The 21,761-nt window shown below is 32.0% G+C and overlaps 1 protein-coding gene across 2 annotated transcripts in view; it reads left to right on the top strand.

Annotated features, from left to right (window-relative positions):
- The window catches only part of ROCK1 (Rho associated coiled-coil containing protein kinase 1), a 131,678-nt gene extending 114,060 nt beyond the window's left edge, over positions 1 to 17,618 (top strand). For both annotated transcript variants that reach the window (XM_011360461.2, XM_011360464.2), the window contains exons 25-33: positions 53 to 141; positions 2,614 to 2,802; positions 3,659 to 3,818; positions 9,765 to 9,835; positions 10,032 to 10,120; positions 13,054 to 13,132; positions 13,291 to 13,552; positions 14,564 to 14,771; positions 15,934 to 17,618. In XM_011360461.2, the coding sequence (XP_011358763.1) occupies positions 53 to 141; positions 2,614 to 2,802; positions 3,659 to 3,818; positions 9,765 to 9,835; positions 10,032 to 10,120; positions 13,054 to 13,132; positions 13,291 to 13,552; positions 14,564 to 14,771; positions 15,934 to 15,937 (1,151 nt within the window). In that variant the 3' untranslated portion in view covers positions 15,938 to 17,618. The remainder of the gene's footprint in view (positions 1 to 52; positions 142 to 2,613; positions 2,803 to 3,658; positions 3,819 to 9,764; positions 9,836 to 10,031; positions 10,121 to 13,053; positions 13,133 to 13,290; positions 13,553 to 14,563; positions 14,772 to 15,933) is intronic.
- Positions 17,619 to 21,761: the final 4,143 nt, after the last annotated feature.

A 21,761-nucleotide genomic window follows, 5' to 3' on the forward strand; every position in this document is an offset into this window, starting at 1 on the left:
CATTAGAATGCAGAAATGTCATACAATAATATTTTATGTAATTTGTTGACAGAATATAAATTGAAGAAGGAGGAGGAGATCAATAATCTTAAGGCTGCCTTTGAAAAGAATATCAATACAGAACGAACTCTTAAAATACAGGTATACATGTGCTCAGCCTTTTCCATATATTTATATTTGAATATCGTATAGTCAGATTAATATTTGCTCTTCATGTACTTTTTCTTAAAACGGAAGTTAGAAGATTCAAGCTTTTCATTGAAACAAATAATGTAGTAGTCTTCATTAAATATAGAAGATATTCAAGAAATAGGATTTCAATTGAGTCAAGAAAACTAGCTTGTCTAGTTACTTGACTGATTAGAATGTGTTTTAGATCATATAAAAAACCTATAATTGACAGTAGGAAAACTTAATGAAGAGAAAACACTTGACTGAAGCCAAGAAAGATAAATCGAGAATAAGAAAGAAACTATAGGAGTGGATGTATCATTTTGCTTTGTATTTAATGATGCAACTAGATCAAATATTTTTACACTAAAACTTGATATCTTGTCATTTTACTAAGTTATCCAGTAGTTTAAATTCTTCATAAACTATTGTTTACCTCAGTTGAGTTTTATGGTAAAATAAATATCTTCTACTTTTTATTAAATGATTATACTAGATTCCTTAACATTAATCCACTCTCCCTGCCAGTAATCCTTCATGTTGCAACTAGAGTAACCTTTTCAAAATGCATTTAATACCTGTTGAAAATCTTTCAAAGAAGGTTTTACTTACCTTTATACCAAAACAGACCATGAAGAAAAAAATTGACATTTATTACATAAAAATTTAGGTCTGTGGAGCTCAAAGCAACATAAGTTGAAAGAAAACAAATTAGGAAGTATTTACAGCAAATGTGGATAAATATAAAGAACATCTGCAAATCAGAAGAAGTTCAATAGAAAAAAGGGACATTCAAGGAAAAAATAGTAAAGATTTTTAAAAAGCTCAACTACAATAATAAATAGAAATTAAAACAATAATGAGGTATCTTTTCACAGCTAAATGGGCAGATTTAAATGAGGTATAATACTCAGCTTTGGCAAGAACATGGGGAAAGTTTAGTCATGCTTTTTGAGTGAGTAAACTATAAGAACAATTTAACCAAATAAAGCATTTTAATATGCATATTCTTTGACCCTGTAACTGCACATTTAGGAATTTATCCTAACTACTCAAAAGAAATATATACAAATATATATAATTACTATAACCTTATTTTTTAACAGTGAAAAAATAAAAATAACCCAACCACTCATTAATGTATTATTGATGAATCACGATACATCCATACAGTAGAATACAAAGGAGCCATTAAAAATAAATGAAGTAGATTAACATGTAATGACATGGGAAAATAGTATTTCCATGATACATGAAATAGTATTAAACAAAAAAAGTATGTTGCAGCATAATGTACAGCATGATTCCATTTTTAAATTTAAATATATATGTAATCTGCTTATTATATGCACCCAGCAAATTGAAAGAAAAGTGAAGGCTTTAGCAGAAGTAGTCTTCAAGGGGTGATATTATAAGGGTTTTCCACTTTTTTTATATCTCTGTATTTGATTTTTCTTGTAATAAGTATGTTAGATTTACAATTAGAAAAAAACAAATATGCATTTATGACTTCAATGAACTATGCTTTTATTGCATTGAAAAAAATTATTTAAGGGCACCTCATCCTAGATGGGAACTAATCTACATGGAAATGATAGTGGTTAGGGCTTTTTTTCTGTCTTAATGGACAATTGATTTTTAAACATCACTATGGAACAAATATACCATGACTCATGTTTTACAGTTTCTGTAGCTAATTTTACATGCTTTTAGCAGTGCTATCTCATTTTGAATATATTTTTTCCTTCTGGCAAAAGGTGTTAGCCTCAACTACATTTACATTTCCTTTCACTTTCAAAAGGACCTCAGTGTGGCCTAGTCAGATTTCCTGTTCCCTTACTTTCCCACTTGTCTAAAGGTGAAAAATTATCTTGGGACTTTTTGCTTGAATACTGTTTCCTCTGATTGTAATGTCTCCCCTCCTTCACATCATTTTTTTGCTTATGCAGCTCCTATTTGTCTTTTAAGAAACATGTGTGGACACATATTCAGGAAGCCTTTACTTCTCCAGGTCTCAGGTCCTGCTCCTATCACACCCTTGTATGCCTTTTTTTCTTACTTAGCACTCAGTACCATAATGCTTCCTTGTTTGGCTCCTCCACCAAACTAGAATGCCTTTGGGTGTATATCTGTATTTACAGTCTTTATATCTAGTGCCTATCAGAGTACCTACATGTAATATAATAAATGCTGAATACTTCTTGAATGATAAATGCTTTTGCAAGCTTGTCTGGTTTTTACATTTGAACAATGAGATAAGTCAATAGTGGTTGTTACTTGTGTTGCCAGTTATGTTCCAACCTTCATTAGATTCTCTTAATTTTATACACACAAAAAAGCCCTACTTCCTGATTTTGAAGGGGGGGAAAAAACATTTTTAATGGAGATTTAAAGTGGATGGCTACACTAGGTCTTATTAACAATAATTTAATGTTTGAATAGGCCGTTAACAAGTTGGCAGAAATAATGAATCGAAAAGATTTTAAAATTGATAGAAAGAAAGCTAATACACAGGATTTGAGAAAGAAGGAAAAGGAAAATCGAAAGCTACAACTGGAACTCAACCAAGAAAGAGAGAAATTCAACCAGATGGTAGTGAAACATCAAAAGGAACTGAATGACATGCAAGCGGTAAGGTTTGTGTGTTTATGCACATGTAGAGTTATTTTCTTAAGTTGTTAATACTATATATACCTATTATGTATTGATCTAGATTAGATTAGATTTTTAAATATAAAAGTGCATATTTTGGTTTATACTCTCTATAATATGATCATTACTCCAATATGAACCATGATCTTAAAAATCTAGAAAGATTCTTTGTCGCCTATTAACCATTATAACTTGAGTAATTTTTACCCATTAGCATCTGCTTGATTAAAGATGCTATTTTGAGAAGAATAACCAAGAGATTTTTGCCTCTTTGTTTTCATACTGAAATTGAAATATAGCTGGTATTATAGTGACTATAGTTGGGATAGAGCTTTTGGTATATTGGAGCTTATTTTTTTTCTCTAATTGGGACTCACTTTTCTGAAATCAAAATGTCAAACTTAATTTTTTGATACTTCTTGGTTGTTAATAGCACAAAATTGAGAACATGTTCTCTAATCTTAGACAGACTTAGATCCAAGTATGATTTTACCAGACTGAGCTTTCCATACCTTTTAAACTATTTCATTTGGAACCAGAAAACACATTTTCTATCGTTTTAACAAGTGTTTATTTTTTTTGTTTTTTTGGTGCCCTGTAATTAAAACAAACAAACAAAAACATTTAAATTTGGAGAAAAGGAGCATATCCAAGCAGTGTACTCCTAAGGAAGAGAACTTGCATTTCTGTGGTAGTAAACATACATGAAGTTTTCAGTAAATTTTTAGTTTTCACTATTTTAGATAACTTATTTACAGTTAACACTAATTCTTAATTTCTTAATGTTGGAAATTTGATCTTGACTCCTTATATTATGTTTTTTTTTCAAAAATAGCAATTGGTAGAAGAATGTACACATAGGAATGAGCTTCAGATGCAGTTGGCTAGCAAAGAGAGTGATATTGAGCAATTGCGTGCTAAACTTTTGGACCTTTCGGATTCTACAAGTGTCGCTAGTTTTCCTAGTGCTGATGAAACTGATGGAAACCTTCCAGGTAGGAATATTTCTCTTCATTCAAGTTTGCTTAAATATCATAGAAATTAATGTATGTTTCTTTCTTTTGGTATTTTACTTCTTAACATTTTGTCCATGGATTCTTAAGAAGTTGTTTATGTTTCTGATAGCCAAAGTCTTATGATGTTTGTATACTTAGTCCATTTTGTAAAATAAAAGCAGTCATAGTAATCTTAGGCTATTAAAACATATCTTAGAGGCTCTACCTGAATAGAAACCTGAAGAAGGTTCTGAATTTGTTTTGAGCAGCCTAATTCCATAATGAAATTTGAAGCTGCTGCAACACTTCTCACTATTTAAAAGAAATTCTACATGTTTCATGAATAGCAGCTCTTCAGTGTTTTATATATTTTTGTGCTAAAACTAAAAACTGGACTTGGTGATCAAAACCACAACAGCTCTTCATAGAAACCTACCTAAGGTAGTAGTCATAAACTTTAATCAGGCTTTAAGTTTTAACTTTGAAGAAATAGATTAAAAGGGTGGGAGATGCAGATGGGATGGAGAATCAAGTAAAGACAAAAATGAGTAGCTAGAATTTCAGACTTCTTTTCTATATATTCTTTTCTCCGGTGGAGAATCAGTTAAAAAATAAACACTGCTTCATTCTTGGGTTAATTGTAGTGCAAACAGTACATTTATGTCTTTAATAGAGATGAGCAATACACATATCACAGGTTCACTTTTACAAACGAGTAGGTTATATATGTATTAAAACCTGCATTACAAATTTTAAGAGCATATGTATACATATATATGTATATATACCTTTGACATAATGCACATTCTTAGTTCAAGGTTTTAGAAGCTTTTTATTTACATGGTCATAAACTTGAAAATATATTTTAATTATATTTCCTGAATAATGCATGAATAAAAATATTTATGAATCAATGTGTTTGATATTATAAGGATTTTATTTTAACAGATATTACTTGACATAAGAAATTTGATAGACTACTTAGAAAAATTTTATGTAATTGTTCTCAGCCAAGAAAGTGGGACTCAAAGTGGGAAGTGAATTCAACCCTAATTTGTATACCATATAACCACTGCCCTCATTCTTTTGTGGCTTTGCAAGCTCAAAGTCATCAGGGAAGGATAAAGCAGGGAATGAATATTTCTATTCCAGTAGTCAAGGAATTTCTTTTCTCATTTTTGCCTCCCTAAAAACTTCCTGCCTCTTGAAAAACTTATAGGTGTATATTCTTATCAGAGGATCACTTTGGATTTAATAGGAATCTCTAGATTCAACTGTTGTTTGAACATCTTTCTAAAGTTAGACTTATTCATCAGTAAGAGTATGCCTTTTAGGGGTGTTTGGCTACTTTTTTTCAATTGTTGAACTGAAATTATAGTTTAAACTCCCTCCTCATTTACCCTAAGGTATTTCTACAGTTGTTTAGTAAAGGAATTCTTATCGTGTATTATTATGTGTGCCTTGGTTTTCCTTATATTAGGTAAACATTTCAGAGACTAATCTGTTTTTGGTGAATGCTCTTTAGAAGATTTGAATTAAAAGATTAATTTGGGGGACTTCTAAAAGGAAGAAAGTGATGAGTTTTATCATCCATCCTGGCATATTTAAGAAGGCTAAACCCAAAGGATCTTCAGATAGTTTGATTAGCAGGCTTAGGTTAGGAATCCACTTAGATATCAGAATCCTGATCTAATAAATCCAGCTCTGAGTCAGCAAAGAGATTTTTTAATGTTTCTACTGGCTCTATTCTGAGTATGTTACTTAAAATAGCTATGTATGTTCAGAGATTTTGTTTTTAAAGTTTTCAAAGTCCAAACCAAGTGAGGGAAAAAATAAAAAGTACTGGTAGCCATTTTCCATTGCTATAAAAGGAAACCAGTTAAGGTATCTCTCTATTACTATGTTCTCAGTCTTAAAACTTATAAAGATCTCTACAGTGTTGTAGATTGATTTTCATATTGGAGGTAGAAATTAATAAATAACTTTATCAATGTTACTTTACTTCTCTGTGTGTCAGATATTTTGCTAGTAAATCGAAAATCTGTATTAAACCCACCATTTACTAGATGCTTAAAAATGATCCCCTGAAAATAAAGTTTAAAGTTTTCAGTCATATCTAGAAAGAATTATTAAAGAATTATTTTTTTTAAATTTATTCTTAATATGAGAGCATTACATACCATTCAGGTGTCTGAAAGATTTTTCAGAGGTAATGACTAATGATTAATTTTACTTTTAGAGTTAATTTAAAAAATTAATTTTAGAAAATTTGTAAATGAATTTAAACTACAGACTAAAAAGGGGAGGACTTTAAGTAGAACGTATTTACTAAACAGTTAAAGGCCTTTTGAAATCTGGATCATATTTTTAGTTCAGTGAGGTGGGCTTTTTTAAGTGGTTGGGTAGATGAACTGATAATATGACTTTCATTATTTCTCTTAGATTTTGTCATTTAATATAACGATTCTCATTTAATTATCTTATAGATCTAGAGCTCGGTGGGTATCTTGTCATTAACTAGATAAATCTCTTCTCTAAGTTTCCCACCCTGAAAAGCTTAGAAAAAATGTACCTCCTTCTCTGACTTAAAACTATTTGAAGTTCTTAAAATCACTTTCATTCTTTTAATTCTTTTGTGTCTTTAATTTTCCTTTTGATTTTGTGGCAGATTATGGCCTATTACACTGTGTAAATACAAAGATTACCCTTAAGGTTAAGGTTTACCTATTGTCTTAACAGACAAAAAGATTAATGTATAATGTAACTGTTTCGCCTTCCTTGTTCTCTCTCTTTCCTTCTTTTGTAACTAGTGACCTAAGAATGTAAAAGTGAATGAAGCATTAGGAAAAATACTTGGTATCATCAGTTCTTTAATGTTCATTATCTCTTATAGATTATCTACATCATTCTCTTTCCATCCAGCCTGATCTCAGGGTTTACAATTTCAACCTTTAAATAGATTTCTTGATGTGTTTCCAAGTATTTGAGTATGTAAATGTTTCTGACTTTGCCCAAATCTAATCAGTGATTTAGAAGTAATTCTTAAGGATTGATTGATTTTATTTTCTTTTTTTCTATCACTTCTGAATATAATTAAAATATTTTGGACTGGGTTCTCTAGCTCTGTTTCTTAAGCAATATGTAGTTTATCCAGGTATACTTTGGTAGTCTTCCAAGGTTAGCTATGTTTAAATTAGCTGTATCAAATATTGATTTATGTATAGCTTGTCTCTTATTTGGGTAAAAGAGTCAAGTGCTAATATTACAGTAATACACATCTAATTCTTTTGTAATTTAAAATTGCTCCACAAATTTAGAAAGCATGGAGCCAAGTTGTTTTTGTACTTCTATAGTATATTATTGATGATAATCTAAACTTAGAAGTCCTTAACATTTCTTATACTTATCTGGGGAAACTGATTTCTGTGTTTGTGATGTAAAAGGAGGAATTTATTGCATTATACTTTTAGATTGCCACTTAGGTCACAAGTGGTCATGATTTTAAAGGAGGGGTGTGTGTGTGTGTGTGTGTGTGTGTGTGTGTGTGTGTGACTGGTAAGTTAACTTACATCTAAGACAAGGTGAAGCGAACAGAGAAGCTAGTATGTATTTTTTATTTGTTATAGCTGAGCTTAGTTCAGCTGTTTCTCTGAAGAGAATTTACCAAGAAGGAAAAATGAAAGTTCTCTCCTATAACATTGTTTTAAATTGGCAAAAAGCGTATATCCTCAACACCTTTTTTTGAGTTGCAAATTTCTTAATTTAAATTATAGCAAATATAAAATTGGGCTTATTTGATTCATAAAATGCCTTCGATATATAAAATTTCCGCAGGAATACTGACATGAGAGATGAAGTCACAACATACAAGAATTCATTGAAAATATATTAAAGATAACACTGGCAGATGAATCCAAATTTAAAACCAGAAAGCATAAATATTTTTGGCATTTATTCTCATAGAGAAATAACACAGAGGGAAGGGGTATTTTGCCATATGCAATTTTGTATAAATGTCAAGATTTCAATGGCTTTCACATCTTTTATTTTCAGTGAGGAATAAACTGGTATTAAAAAGACTTAGGAGTAGGAGATGCAATTTTTGGCATGCTACAGGGATTTTCCTGGCAATAACTTCTTTGCTTTTGTAAGCGAATATTTGTGAATTTTAATTTAATATAAAATTGCCCTTTGGCTCTTAAATTATAACCATTATTTACAAAGGATGATTTTAATCGGCTGATTCCAAAAAAAAGCAAAATTGCAAAATAATCAACAAATATTTATCCAGGTACCTTCTCTGCATGTCAGATGCTGTGGTATGTATCAAAAAATGTTAGGATATGGTCCCTACACTCTCAAAACTTACCAAGGAACTACCTAAGGAAAGAAAATAATTATTGATAAACTAAATAACAGCAACTAAGTAAAAAGCTAGAAAAGGGTGATCATTTTGAGCTGAAGTTTCTCATTATTTCTTTCACTTTAACAACTGCAATTTAGATTAAAGAGAATAAAAGTAAAGGACATTAAGTACATAGAAGTTGGAACGAGAAGAACATGACTCCTGATTCAGTTAACTGCAAAGCTTGTTAAAGGACAGAACAGCATTGTGCTCTAGAAACATGAACTCAGAAATTAGACTGCCTGGGCTTTGACACTTACTGATAGAGTACCCTTAGGCAAATCAGGGTCCCTTGCTAAGCCTCAGTCTCTTCATTTGTGAATGGAGGATGATAGAAGAACCTATCCTACCTTATATTCTTAAGAATATAATGTCCTATATTCATGGGATTATATATAGTTTATATGTGAGATATTACTTGTAAAGCACTTAGCAGATAATAAATATTCAGTAAATGTTATCCATTGTTGTTACTTTTACTGTAAGACTGAGCTGCTTTACAGCTTTTAAGTTATGTGGAGAAGGGCAATATATATTCTAATCATCTGTCATGTTATAGCATTGTACAATAGAAAAGTTGGTTACTCTTCTATTCTTTTGTGTTTCAAATATAAAATAGATATAAATGTTCTCTAACCTGATATAAAATAACCAATTTCTAATGGAATCATCTTTTCCCTTGAATATTTTCAATAAATATTAATTATATTAAACAGTAGTAATAATTACTATAAAATGCCTTTATCAAATTAATCAAGGAATTTTTGATGTGTACAAACTGGCTAAAATATTAACAGCTGACCAGCTGAATTCTGTGTTCTTTTACTGTTTATTAAATTCTGGTACCACAAAGTTAAAAAGCTTTATACCTCTTTAGTTTGATAAGAATTGTAATTGGACTTAACGCTAGAATTAAGTATCCCACCAAGTAAATTGGGACAGTTTTATTGAAATTGTTATGGATGTTTTACCAAAAAGTTTATCAGAATATTGTACTGAGAAAACAAATAAAATGCTTGTCTCTTATTCTTTATATCTAGTTGATTCTGCCTGCATTCCTTATTTATTTATCTTCTATTCTTCTGTGAGTAATAGGACACTTCTGTTCTTCTGCTTGCTCTTGTGTAAATCATGGCTCTGATTTGTTCCACTTGCTGCATAATTTTTTTTTTGCTAAGTATTTTTTATATGAATGTTAAATGATATTTAAAGTCTTCTGTACCATATTCCATTTTAGCTGCAGTCCATTCCAGTCTTGCCTGACTCTTAAGGATATTATTGTTACTTCATACTTTTATAATTGAATACTAAATGTTAATTTTATGGGAAAGTGGCTTGGATTTTTTTTTTTTTTCTGCAAAATTTGTATGGCCATTAAAGTTGATTTGTGTGATTCAAAGCATGGAAGAACAAATTATGGCACTTATTCATTTAGCTGTGTTCCAAATGCCTGTCGCTGGCTGCATGCTTCAGACAACTTGTAATAGCTTTTTCTTTTGTTACAATTTAAGACTGAATACTATATGTTATTTTTCTCCTAGAGTCAAGAATTGAAGGTTGGCTTTCAATACCAAATAGAGGAAATATCAAACGATATGGCTGGAAGAAACAGGTACCCTATGTCTCTCTTTTTAGTTGATATTTTTTTATATATTTACTTTTAAAGCTTAGAACTTGTATTAACTGTTCTATTAGTATCAATTTTAGATTAATGCAGTATAATCTAGATATAAATGGCAAATATGCTTATACTTTAAATCAAGTTACTATTGCTCTTACACCTCTTCCCCCTTTTTTTCTCATTTCAGTATGTTGTGGTAAGCAGCAAAAAAATTTTATTTTATAACGATGAACAAGATAAGGAGCAATCCAATCCATCTATGGTATTGGACATAGAGTAAGTTGCCTTTGATTGAATTTTAAGTCAGTTGAGTGTTAACTTATAATAATTATTTTTAGACTCAATTCAGTTTATATTTTATTTAAACAATGTTATCTACTTTTCTCTTTCTCTTAAATTTAAATAACTTTATATTAAATCTTACTTTAGCAAAGTGTGAGAGGAAAATTTTTCCATACTCGATTCATGAATTCTAAAGACAAATTTTTTATTACAAGTATTTATTGGTTTTAAGTTCAGAGATCATCTCATATGTATTTGATTATGTGGTCATTTTAAAAAAAGAAATATAAATGTCTCTTTTTTTTAATAGGTCAGGTTTTTTTCCTTTGTAGTCATTCTAAAACCATTTCTTTATTATATTAATATTTTTTATTTTTCAATTATAGTTCGCATACAATATTATATTAGTTTCAGATATACAACATAGTGTTTAGACATTTATATAACTTACGAAGTGATCACCCTGATAAATACCATTTCTGAAGCACTGCTGCCTGTATGATCATAGGTGCTGTAGATTGTATAAAGATAATTAAGACAGTTTCGTATTTAAGGAGCTTACTGACTAGTAGTAGAAAAGATAAAACGTATGTAACAAAATATAAATTCAAAGTGAAGTGTAGTGGATGCTATTCAAGAGAAATACAAACTTAAAATGAAGTATTGCCATTGCTTCAAAATTAATTGTAGAGCCAGTTATGGTTAGAATGTAAAAAGAATTGAGCAAGTGCCAGAGAGTTCTGATATATTTTTTTAAATTTTTAAAAAGCATTTGTGAAAATTTAAGTGATCACTTAAGTATAATAATACATAAACACTAATATGAGAGACATCATCTTTCAACTAAGTTAAATACTTAGATTGATAGATTGTTGTTATTTTACCTTTTTATCGAGGTATTACAATTTTCATACAATAAAATGAATACATCTTAAGTGTTCTGTTCAGTGACTTTTGACAATTCTAAACACCCATGTAATCACTACCCAAGACAAGATAAAACAAAATTTTTCCCATCACCCTAGAAAGCTCACTTTTGCCCTTTCTCATAAAAAGAAAATCTGATTTCTGTCACTGAGATTAGTTTTGCCTAATGTAGAACTTTATGTAAAGGAATTACACAGTGTGCCTGGCTGCTTTGACTTAACATCGTGTTTTGCTATGTGTATCAGTTGTCCGTGTTTTTTGTTTTTGTTGTTTTGTTTTTTTGCTGAGTAATATTCCATTGAATAAATATATTTCAGTTTGTTCCTCTGTACTTCTGTTAAACATTTAAGCTGTTTTCAGTTTGGGGCTATTAAAAATAACACTATGAACATTCCTTTTGTTGACTTAAGTTTTTATTTCTCATAGCTAAATATCTAGGAGTGGAATCCTGGGTCATAGAGTAAATCTGTGTTTAATCTTTAAAAAATCTACTAAATAGTTTTCAAAATGGTTATACTATATTATACTCACCAGTAATATGAGTTTCAGTTGTTCCACATCCTCACCAACATTTGGTGTTATGAGTTTCTGATTTTTGCTTTTCTACTGGATATGAAATGCTTGCTATCTCATTGTTTTAGTTTGTATTTTCCTCAGGACTAATGATGCCAAGAATCTTTTCATGTGTTTATTGGCCACTTGTATATCTTCTCTTAAGTGTCTCCAAGTCTCACCCATTTTTTAGTTGGATTGCTTACCTTTTTAAGACTGATTTGTAAAAGTTTTGTATATATTCTGGATACAAATCTGATGTCAGAAATATGTAGTGCAAATATTTCCCAATCTGTGGCTTGCCTATTCATTTTCTTTATGAGATCTTTTAACAGACTGGTTTATCAATTTTTTAAAAAGAACTGCTGCCTTTTGTAGTCTGTCTAAGAAACTTTTGCCTACCCAAATATTGTTAAAAGTGTTCTCTTTTCTTTTAGGAACCTTTTTATTTTAGGTTTTATAAAAATTATGATTGATCTCAAATTTACTTTCGTGTTTGGTAAAAGGTAGCTTCGGAAGTTAGTTTTTTCTTTCCATGTGAATATCTGGTTGTTCCAAGGCTATATCTGTTTTTATATATTGACCTTTAATCCTGTAATCTTGTTTCTTCACTTACCAGTTTTATAGGTTTTTTGTGTGTGTGGATTACACAGGGATTTTCTAGGTATACAATCATGTAATCTCTAAATAATAATAGCTTTATTCTTTCTTTTTAAGCTGTATGCCCTTATCACATTAATAGATTCATATGATTGTCACTAAAGTCAGAATATAGAACAGTCCCATCACAGGGCTCTCTTTTTTATAACTGCAGGAAGCACCTTTTCTCTACCTCTCCCTAATTCTTGTCAACCACTAATCTGTTCTCCATCTCTATAATTTTTTCTTTGCAAGGATATTATATAAATAGAATCAAATACTGTGTAAACTTTGGGATTGACTTTTTTCACTCAGTGTAATTTCTCTGAGATCCATCCAAGATGTAGTTTGTTTCTTTTCATTGTTGAGTAGTATTCCATGGTGTGGATGTATCACAGTTTGTTTAACCATTCATTTGAGTTGTTTCCAGTTTGGGGCTATTATAAATGAAGCTTCTGTGAATATTCATGTACAGGTTTTTACATAGATATAAATTTTTATTTCTCTGAAGTAAAGACCTAGGAATATAATTGCTGGGTTATTTGGTAAGCGTATGTTTAGTTTTCCAGAGTGGCTCTGCAATTTTACATTTTTACTACAGTTGTATAGGTGATCTAGTTTCTCTTCATCCTCACCTGCATTTGATTTATTAATATTTTTATTTTTTATTTTCTAATGGGTGTATAGTGATACTTACTATGATTTTAATTTACATTTCTCTAATGACCAATTTATCTTCAAAGAAATGTCTGTTTGTCTTTTACTGTAAATGAGTTTTTATGATAGCCTATATCATATTTTCATTTTAGTAAATTGTTTCATGTTCGACCTGTAACCCAAGGAGATGTATACAGAGCTGAAACTGAAGAAATTCCTAAAATATTCCAGGTAAAAATCTAAAATTATAATTTCAGAAGCTCTTTTACCGAAGTACTAAGTATATTTTGTGAAATAAATATATATACACCAATGCTTTTATACATTCGAAATTTGTATGTGCAGATACAAATCTTTATTATCTTCTTCTTTACTATTCCTAAATGTAGATACTATATGCAAATGAAGGTGAAAGTAGAAAAGATGTAGAGATGGAACCAGTACAACAAGCTGAAAAAACGAATTTTCAAAATCACAAAGGCCATGAGTTCATTCCTACACTCTACCACTTTCCCGCCAACTGTGAGGCCTGTGCCAAACCTCTCTGGCATGTTTTTAAGCCACCTCCTGCCTTAGAATGTCGAAGATGCCATGTTAAGTGCCACAGAGATCACTTAGATAAGAAAGAGGACTTAATTTCCCCATGTAAAGGTAAGATATGAAAATTTTACAACTTACAACAAATTAGAGAATTAAATAACAATAACTTTTTCAAGTGTAGCATTTTCTATACTGAGCTGAAAAGAGGTTAGAGGAAATAACATTTGACATTGGTAGAACAACATACAGCTATCATTTTATATTTACGGCTTTAGCTTCGAACATAATCCTTTTTTTTTTTTAACAGTAAAGCAAATATATATTTACACTGTTCACCACCCATAGTTAGACTTTTTTTCATCATGACATATTTGACTCCCTTTACCCTATCTACCTCCCTCCTGCCCCTCTCCCCTACCCTCTGGTAACTGCTAGTCTATAGTCCATGTCCATGAGCCTCTGTTTGTTTGTCCTGTGCATTTGTTGCTTTTAGGTTTATATCCCACATATAAGTGATATCATTTGATTTTCAACTTTTTCTGTCTGGCTTATTTCGCTTAGCATGATTATCTCGAGGTCCATCCATGTTGTCACAAATGGCAGTAATGCTTTTAAAGAGAATCACCCCCTTGTAAAAAAAATAAAATAAAAAATGTACCACTGAGAAAGTATTCTAAGTTGGAGAGAAGAGCTATAGATAAGTTCCACTATATTCTCCCTTAAGTTTTTACCTCTAGCTTGTTTTCCTTTTATCTGTTTTTCACTGCCTCAACCAGCATGCTGTATCGTAGACAAAATGTCTTCTAGTTTAGCAAAGGTAGCTTGAGGGAAATAATAAAGGCTATAGCTATTTTAAGGTAAGAAATCTGTGTTCTAAAAATATAGTTCTTTGTTTCACTTCTACATTTTTTGTAGTACTTTATTTTTCTTATTAGTTTACGACTAATGTTTTCTTTTTAAATTTTCAGCCTTAGTTAAATTTAGAAGGGATAAAGTCTAAGCTTAATTAAGCATAGTAAATCTTTTAAAATTTTAAGAACTTATAAAAATATGCATTTAATAGATCTTTTTTAGATGTATTTTAGATGTATGACTTTAATTGTACTTTTTTTCTTAATATAGTAAGTTATGATGTAACATCAGCAAGAGATATGCTGTTGTTAGCATGTTCTCAGGATGAACAAAAAAAATGGGTAACTCATTTAGTAAAGAAGATACCTAAAAATCCACCATCTGGTTTTGTTCGTGCATCCCCTCGAACACTTTCTACAAGATCCACTGCAAATCAGTCTTTCCGGAAAGTGGTCAAAAATACATCTGGAAAAACTAGGTAAGTATTGAAATGTTAACCTTTTTAACAATGTGCAAGTGATTAAATAACACCTATTAAAATTTGAAATTTGATTATTTCTTTCCCTGTAGAGGGCATCATTTGTAGCTAAGCATTTATGTATGACTTGAAATGACTTTACAAATTAGTTTAACTGATTCCTGTTAAAATTTAATATTTATAAATATATTTATTTAGGTCCATGTCATATTTTGTCATTGGTTGATATACATGGCACATATTTAGCTCTTAATGTTTAAAAAAAAAATGCAGTTTACCTGTTTTTAAATGTAAATAATTGATATAAAACTTTGTTCATCTTTTATTTTTAATTATGTTGGCATAGTTCTTTTTTTAATCAAAATTATTTGGTGTTATCAGTGACTATGGTATTACAAATAAACTTCCCAGTTAAGTATTCTTTTTTGGAAGGGGTTAACTGATTTTGATGTAATTTTTTCAAAAATATTTATATGCTATAAAAAAAACAATTATAGGACATAATTAAACCCTTTCTAAAAGAGAGGTTATGATATCTCATTAAGTTCTCATTTTGACATGAATAAACGAGGCTCAAAGGAATTAAACAACTTGCACAAGATCACACAGCTAATTAGTGGCATAGTCAGGATTAGAACGCATTTTCATCTGTGTGTTTTCTCCTGTGCCAAAAAACAACTTTCCCTAGAGTGTAATCAGTGAATCTAGAAGCTAAGACCTATTACTTATTTGCGTCTCTGCTAATGTCACCCAAGTCTTCAAGCACGCTTAAAACTTTAATTCATCCCATTTCTTGTCAATAACGAAGTCTAATTCTTGGAAGACTCATACCCATTTTTCTTTCTGTATTCTTCAGCAGCCATACTACCCCACTGTATTATTGCCTAACTTATGACTTTTTTCTGTAGAATCTTATATCAATACCTTCCTATATAGGATAAAGGCTGTATCTAAAATTATTTAAAATTGGATTATTATAGCTCTGTAAAAAAATATATAGTCGAAGTAGAGTAGAAGATAAAAGGAGATAATAATAAATGTATTTTTCCATTTTCTTATTTCTTTTGTGTTAATTATTAGATAAAAAGGTAATGTAATTTACCTTTCCCGCCACCTGAGTGCATTTCTTAAATTATAGTTTCTTTTTTTTCCCCTTCAACAGTTAACCATGTGACCTAGCACCTTGTGGAATCGTGTGGGATGCTACCTGATAAAGCAGGCTTCTTTAACCATGCAGAGCAGACAGGCTGTTCCTTTGACACGATATCACAGGCTTCAGGGTTAAGATTGCTGTTATTCTGTCTTTGCTTTGGCACAAAAGCACACCAAGGGATTTTTTTTGTTTTTTTGTTTTTTTGTTTTTTGTTTTTTTATTGCGGGTTTGCCTACAGGTAGATTAGATTAATTATTACTGTGTAATGCAAGTACAATTGGGGGAAAGCTTAGCTAGATATGTATTTTTTAAAAAGGTGCTGCCTTTTTGAATTTCTAAGAAAATGCCTGTCAATCATGATAGAACACAGTTTCCTCATGTGAGTGAGAGGAAGGGACTTTCACTTTGAAGTGGAATGGCCATCACTATCAAGATCAGCTCATGGAAGGAGTAAAGAAGATATCTCAAAATGAGACAACTGAATTTTTTTTAATGACTTCAGTTTTTATGCTCTTGCAAGACTATACAAAACTATTTTAAGAAAGCAATGACATCACTTGACTTCAGTGCCCTCACTGTAGAATTTAAAAGCCTTACTGTTTGATTGCCCGTGGTGGACTTGATGGAGAATAAATTCTTACATTATGCTTTACAAAATACTGTATGTGTTTCAGCAAGTTTGTAGATTGGGGAATGGGAGAAGGCAAAAAAAAAAAAATTTCATTTAATCTATGCATTTTTGCCAAGCCATATTGAGTTATTTACTACTAGAGACATTAGGAACTAACTGTACAAAAGAACCAAGTTTGAAAGCATTTTGTGGGGTACATCATTTCTGTAATTGTATAATGTATTTCTCTGTGGTTTTAAGTGATAAAGACATTAAGTTAACAAACATATAAGAAATGTATGCACTGTTTGAAATGTAAATTATTCTTAGAACACTTCAATGGACATTGCATTGAGCTTTTAGTGCCTTAATTTGAGAGAATTATTTTACTGCCATGATTAAATATAGAAGTTTCAAAAAAACATATTTTCAAAAAATTATGTGTGTCAGTGGGTTTTTCATTGATAATTGGTTTAATTTTAAATATTTAGAAGTTTATTGGACTTCCATAAATTGAATACAGTCTTTGCATCAAACTATCTGCTAAAATAATGAATGACTTTATAAAACTGCAAAACATGTAAAAGATTATACCAATATAAAAGAAAATTATGGCAATACATCTGTGATGTTTTCCAGTTAACATAGGAATTACCAGATAAATACTGTTAAACTCTTGTCTAATAACAAGAGTTGATTCATATAGGCAATATGATTTATTGTTTATTTTTTTAACCAAATACCTCCTCAGTAATTTATAATGGCTTTGCAGTAATGTGTATCAAATAAAAAGCACTGGAAAACTGATTCGTCTCTAGGATGATATGCATGTTTCAAGTGGTATTGAAAGCCGCACTGATGGATATGTAATAATAAACATATCTGTTACTAATATGCTAATGACTTTGTGCTCATTTAATGAGAAATAAAAGTAATTTATGGATGGATATGTTTAATTATGACTGCTATGGTGTTTTCTCATGGCTGAAATGAATAGAAACCGTGCTATAAATTAGTTTCTGATTCTGTACAAATGTTTGTTAAATTCCATGATTAGATTAAAGTGAATTTTTAAAAGATAAAACCTGGTTTGGACTTTAAAAGAAGAATGGATACCGTTGAAAAGTTGACTGATGTCTATTGGGAAACAATTTTTCTCAGGCTTTGTGAGCAGAGGCTCTGACAGCCTTTCTTCCAGACTCTTTTCCAAGGAGATTTGTATAGTGAACAGCCTTTGGAGATTCTGTGTCTCCCTTGAGAGGAAGGAAGGTGTATCTACTGTCCAGTATAATGAAGATAATACTCTCGGCCAGGGCAAAAGTTGGGTAGGTTTACTTGAACTCTTAAAAGATTCAGGTACCCTAAACTTTGAGGTTCATCAGTTATGATGCAGACCCACTGTATGCTCAGGTGTCCACCTGGGCCACTCTCCATTGCCCCAGTGGGACTTGGGGCGCAAGGGGAACTGACAAGAACACAAAGCTCATGCTGCTTGCTATATATACTGTTAGTGTAAAGTCATTTAGGTCTGATCCAGGAGTCTTGTCTTTTTCCAGGATCCAAAACTGCAACAGGCTAACCTGTAGCTTGCAAGTAGAATAAAATCTCAAACTCTTCACTCTTCTTGGCAATGTCCTTAACCTCTTCTCAGAATCATCACCATTACCTCATGTGTTAAAGTCTAATGTATTAATGTATTAAGGTCTAATAAACTGCAGGGAACAGTTAATTCTTGTTAGTTTAAGCAAAAAAGGACTATTTCTTAAGCAAAATATTAACCTGAGCATAGAATGGTTGAGAACTGACAGATCTTTGAGATATGATTCCAGATGCCACACTGCAGAGCCAGGTCAACCAAGGAGCTGCTTCTCTTCTAAGTTCAGGAAACCACTCAATCTCAAAGTATACCAATATGGTGTGAGGATCACTTAAGGGAGCCACATGACTGCTGGTTCTCTACAATATTTTTCCATACCCACTATAGTTTACAGCAAGTTAGATGCTTTGTACCAACAGTCCACAACCTTTTTGGCACCAGAGACCAGTGCTCCTATGAGAATCTAATGCCTGATGATCTGAAGTGGAGCTGAGGCAGAAATGCTAGAACTGGGAAACGGCTGCAAATACAGATGAAGCTTCGCTTGCTTAATTGCTGCTCACCTGCCATGCGGGACAATTCTTAACAGGCCACAGACTAGTACCAGTCCATGGCCCAGGGATTGGGGACCCCTACTTTGTACCATTCTTGCCATCTGTAAACCTTGTGTGTGGACACTGAAATCTCTTATCACTGCCTCAGAAAAATCACTTTCATGATTCTGCTTGCAAGCATTAGTATAGTCTTCATCATTTCTGCCTTCTATGGCTGAAACTAAATCACGTCCAGAGCTCTAGCTGCAAGGAAGTCTGAAAATTGTAGCTCTTAGCTTTCTATTCACTTTACTACAGGAAAACTAAGAATGTGAAATGGTGATTCAGCATGATTCAACATCAAGCCTGCCCACCCACCACACCTGCAAGCTTGAGCTGAGACCAGGGACTCTGGTCTAGAAAGAAAACAGCCACTGTCATATTCACAGACTCAAAACAACTGTGAATCGGTTGTCATTAATTGGGGCTTCAGCTTAAAACAAAATAACTTGTCCACTCTTCATTTAAAGTAAAAAAAAAAAAGTGAAAGGATTTAAACATGACCATCAAATTCTACTTGATAAAATATGTTCTCATTTTCTTTTCATATCACTAGAAATTTTATAATAACAAATTTAATAATCACATAGATCAGTTTGTTGGTTTTTACTGGGTTGCTAGTTTGAGTTTCCAGTTTTTATTTTTCACTTTCTAACACTTCCACAATTCTTTCAGAAAGAAGACACAACAGCAGGCTTACCTTGGTGTTGTGGGTTTAGTTCCAGACCACCACAATAAAGCAAATCATTAATTTTTTTGGTTTCTCAGAGCATGTAAAAGTTATGTTTATACTATACTGTAGTCGATTAAGTGTACAGTAGTGTTATGTCTAAAACTGTACATACTTTAATTTAAAAATGTTATTGCTAAAAAATGTTAACCATCACCAGAGCCTTTAACAAGTCATAATTATTTTGCTGGTAGAGAGTCTTTCCTCAGTGTTGATGGCTGCTGACCAATCATGGTGGTTGCTGAAGGTTGGGGGCTGTGGCAATTTCTTAAAATAAGTCAATTGACTTCCTTTGACTAATGATTTTTCTATATCTTGTACTATTTGATAGCATTTTACTCACAGTAGAACTTCTTTCAAATTGGGATCACTCCTCTCAAACTCAGAAGCTACTTTATCAACTAAGTTTCATATTCTAAAGCCTTTGTTGTCATTTAAACAATCTTCTCAGCATCTTTACCAGAAGGAGATGCCATCACAAGAAACCACTTTCTTTGCTCATCCATAAAAAGCAACTCCAAGTTTTAGCATGAGATTACAGCAATTCAGTCACATCTTTAGGCTCCACTTCTAATGCTGTTTCTCCTGCTATTTCCATTACATCATCAATTACTTCTTCCACTGAAGACTTGACCCCCTCAAAGTCATTCATCGGGGTTGGAATCAACTTTGAAAATCCTGTTAATGTTGATATTTGACTTCTTCCCATGAATCACAGATGTTCTTAATGGCATCTAGAATGGTGAATCATTTTTAGATTTTCATTCTATTTTGCCCAGATCCATGGGAGGGATCACTATCTGGCAACTATAACCTTACAGACTTTCAAAATGTATTTCTTAAATCATAAGACTTGAAAGTTAAAATTACTCCTTGTTCCATGGGCTGCAGAATTGATGTTGTGTTAGCAGGCATGAAAACACTAATCTCGTATATCTCCATCAGAGCTCTTGTGTGAGCAGGTGAATTGTCAATGAGTAGTGATATTTTGAAATGAATCTTTCTGAACAATCATTCTCAAAGGTGAGCTTAAAATATTCAGTAAACTGTGCTCTAAACAGATGTGCCGTCATCCAGGCTTTGTTCCATTTAGAGAGCACAGACAGATTTAGTATAATTCTTAAGGGCCCTAGGATTTTTGGAATGGTAAATAAGCATTGACTTCACCAGCTGTACTAGCCCCTAACAAGAGAGTCAGCCTCTTTTTTGAAACGTGGAAGCCCGGCATTGACATTTCTCTAGGAAAGTCCTAGATGGCATCTTCTTCCAATATAAAGCTGTTTTGTCTACATTGAAATCTGATTAGCCACCATCTTAGCCATGTTTTCTGGATAACTTGGAGCTTCTACATCAGCACTTGCTGCTTTACCTTGCACTTTTATATTCTGAAGACTTCTTTCCTTAAACAGCATGAAATAACTCTCCTAGCTTTCAACTTTTCTTCGTAGCTTCCTCACCTCTCTCCGCCTTCAGGGAATTGAAAAGAGCTGGGCCTTTGCTCTGAATTAGACATTGGCTTAAGAGAATGTTGTGGCTGGTTTGATCTATCCAGACTGCTAAAATTTTATATCAGCAATGAGGCTGTTCCACTTATCATTTGTGTGTACTCTGGAGTAGCACTTTTCTTTTCCTTCAGGAACTTTTCCTTTGCATTCACAACTTGGCTAACTGGTGCAAGAGACCTACCTTTTGGCCTGTCTCAGCTTTCAATATGTCTTTCTCATTAAACTTAACCATTTCTAGCTTTTGATTTAAAGTAAGAGATGTGCAACTCTCTTTCACTTGAACACTTAGAGGCCATTGTAAGGTTCCTGATTGGCCTAATTTCAATGTTTTTGTGTCTCAGGGAATAGGCCCAAGGACAGGAAGACAACCAAGTTGGTGGAGTAGTTAACAAGACAACCAGTTGGTGGAGTAGTTAACACATTTTTCGATTAAGTTCGCCATCTTTTATGGGTGCGATTTGCGGCACCCTGAAACCATCATAATAGTAACATCAAAGGTCACTGGCACAGATCACCATACAAATATAATAATAATGAAAAAGTTTGAAATATTGTGAGAATTACCAAAACGTGACACACAGACACAAGTGAACAAATGCTATTGGAAAAATGGTGCCTATAGACTTGCTCAACTCTGGGTTGTCACACACCTTTAATTTGTGAAAATCAGAATATTTGCGAAGCACAGTATAATGAAGTGTGCCTGTACTAGCAGCTATTAGGAAGAATAATTAAAGACAATATTTTAAAATTAGTCAATTGTGAATGTCATATTTTATGTCTACTAAACTTTTTTTACTCT

Source organism: Pteropus vampyrus, unplaced genomic scaffold (genome assembly GCF_000151845.1).
Source record: "Pteropus vampyrus isolate Shadow unplaced genomic scaffold, Pvam_2.0 Scaffold55, whole genome shotgun sequence".
Taxonomy (NCBI): Eukaryota; Metazoa; Chordata; class Mammalia; order Chiroptera; family Pteropodidae; genus Pteropus; species Pteropus vampyrus.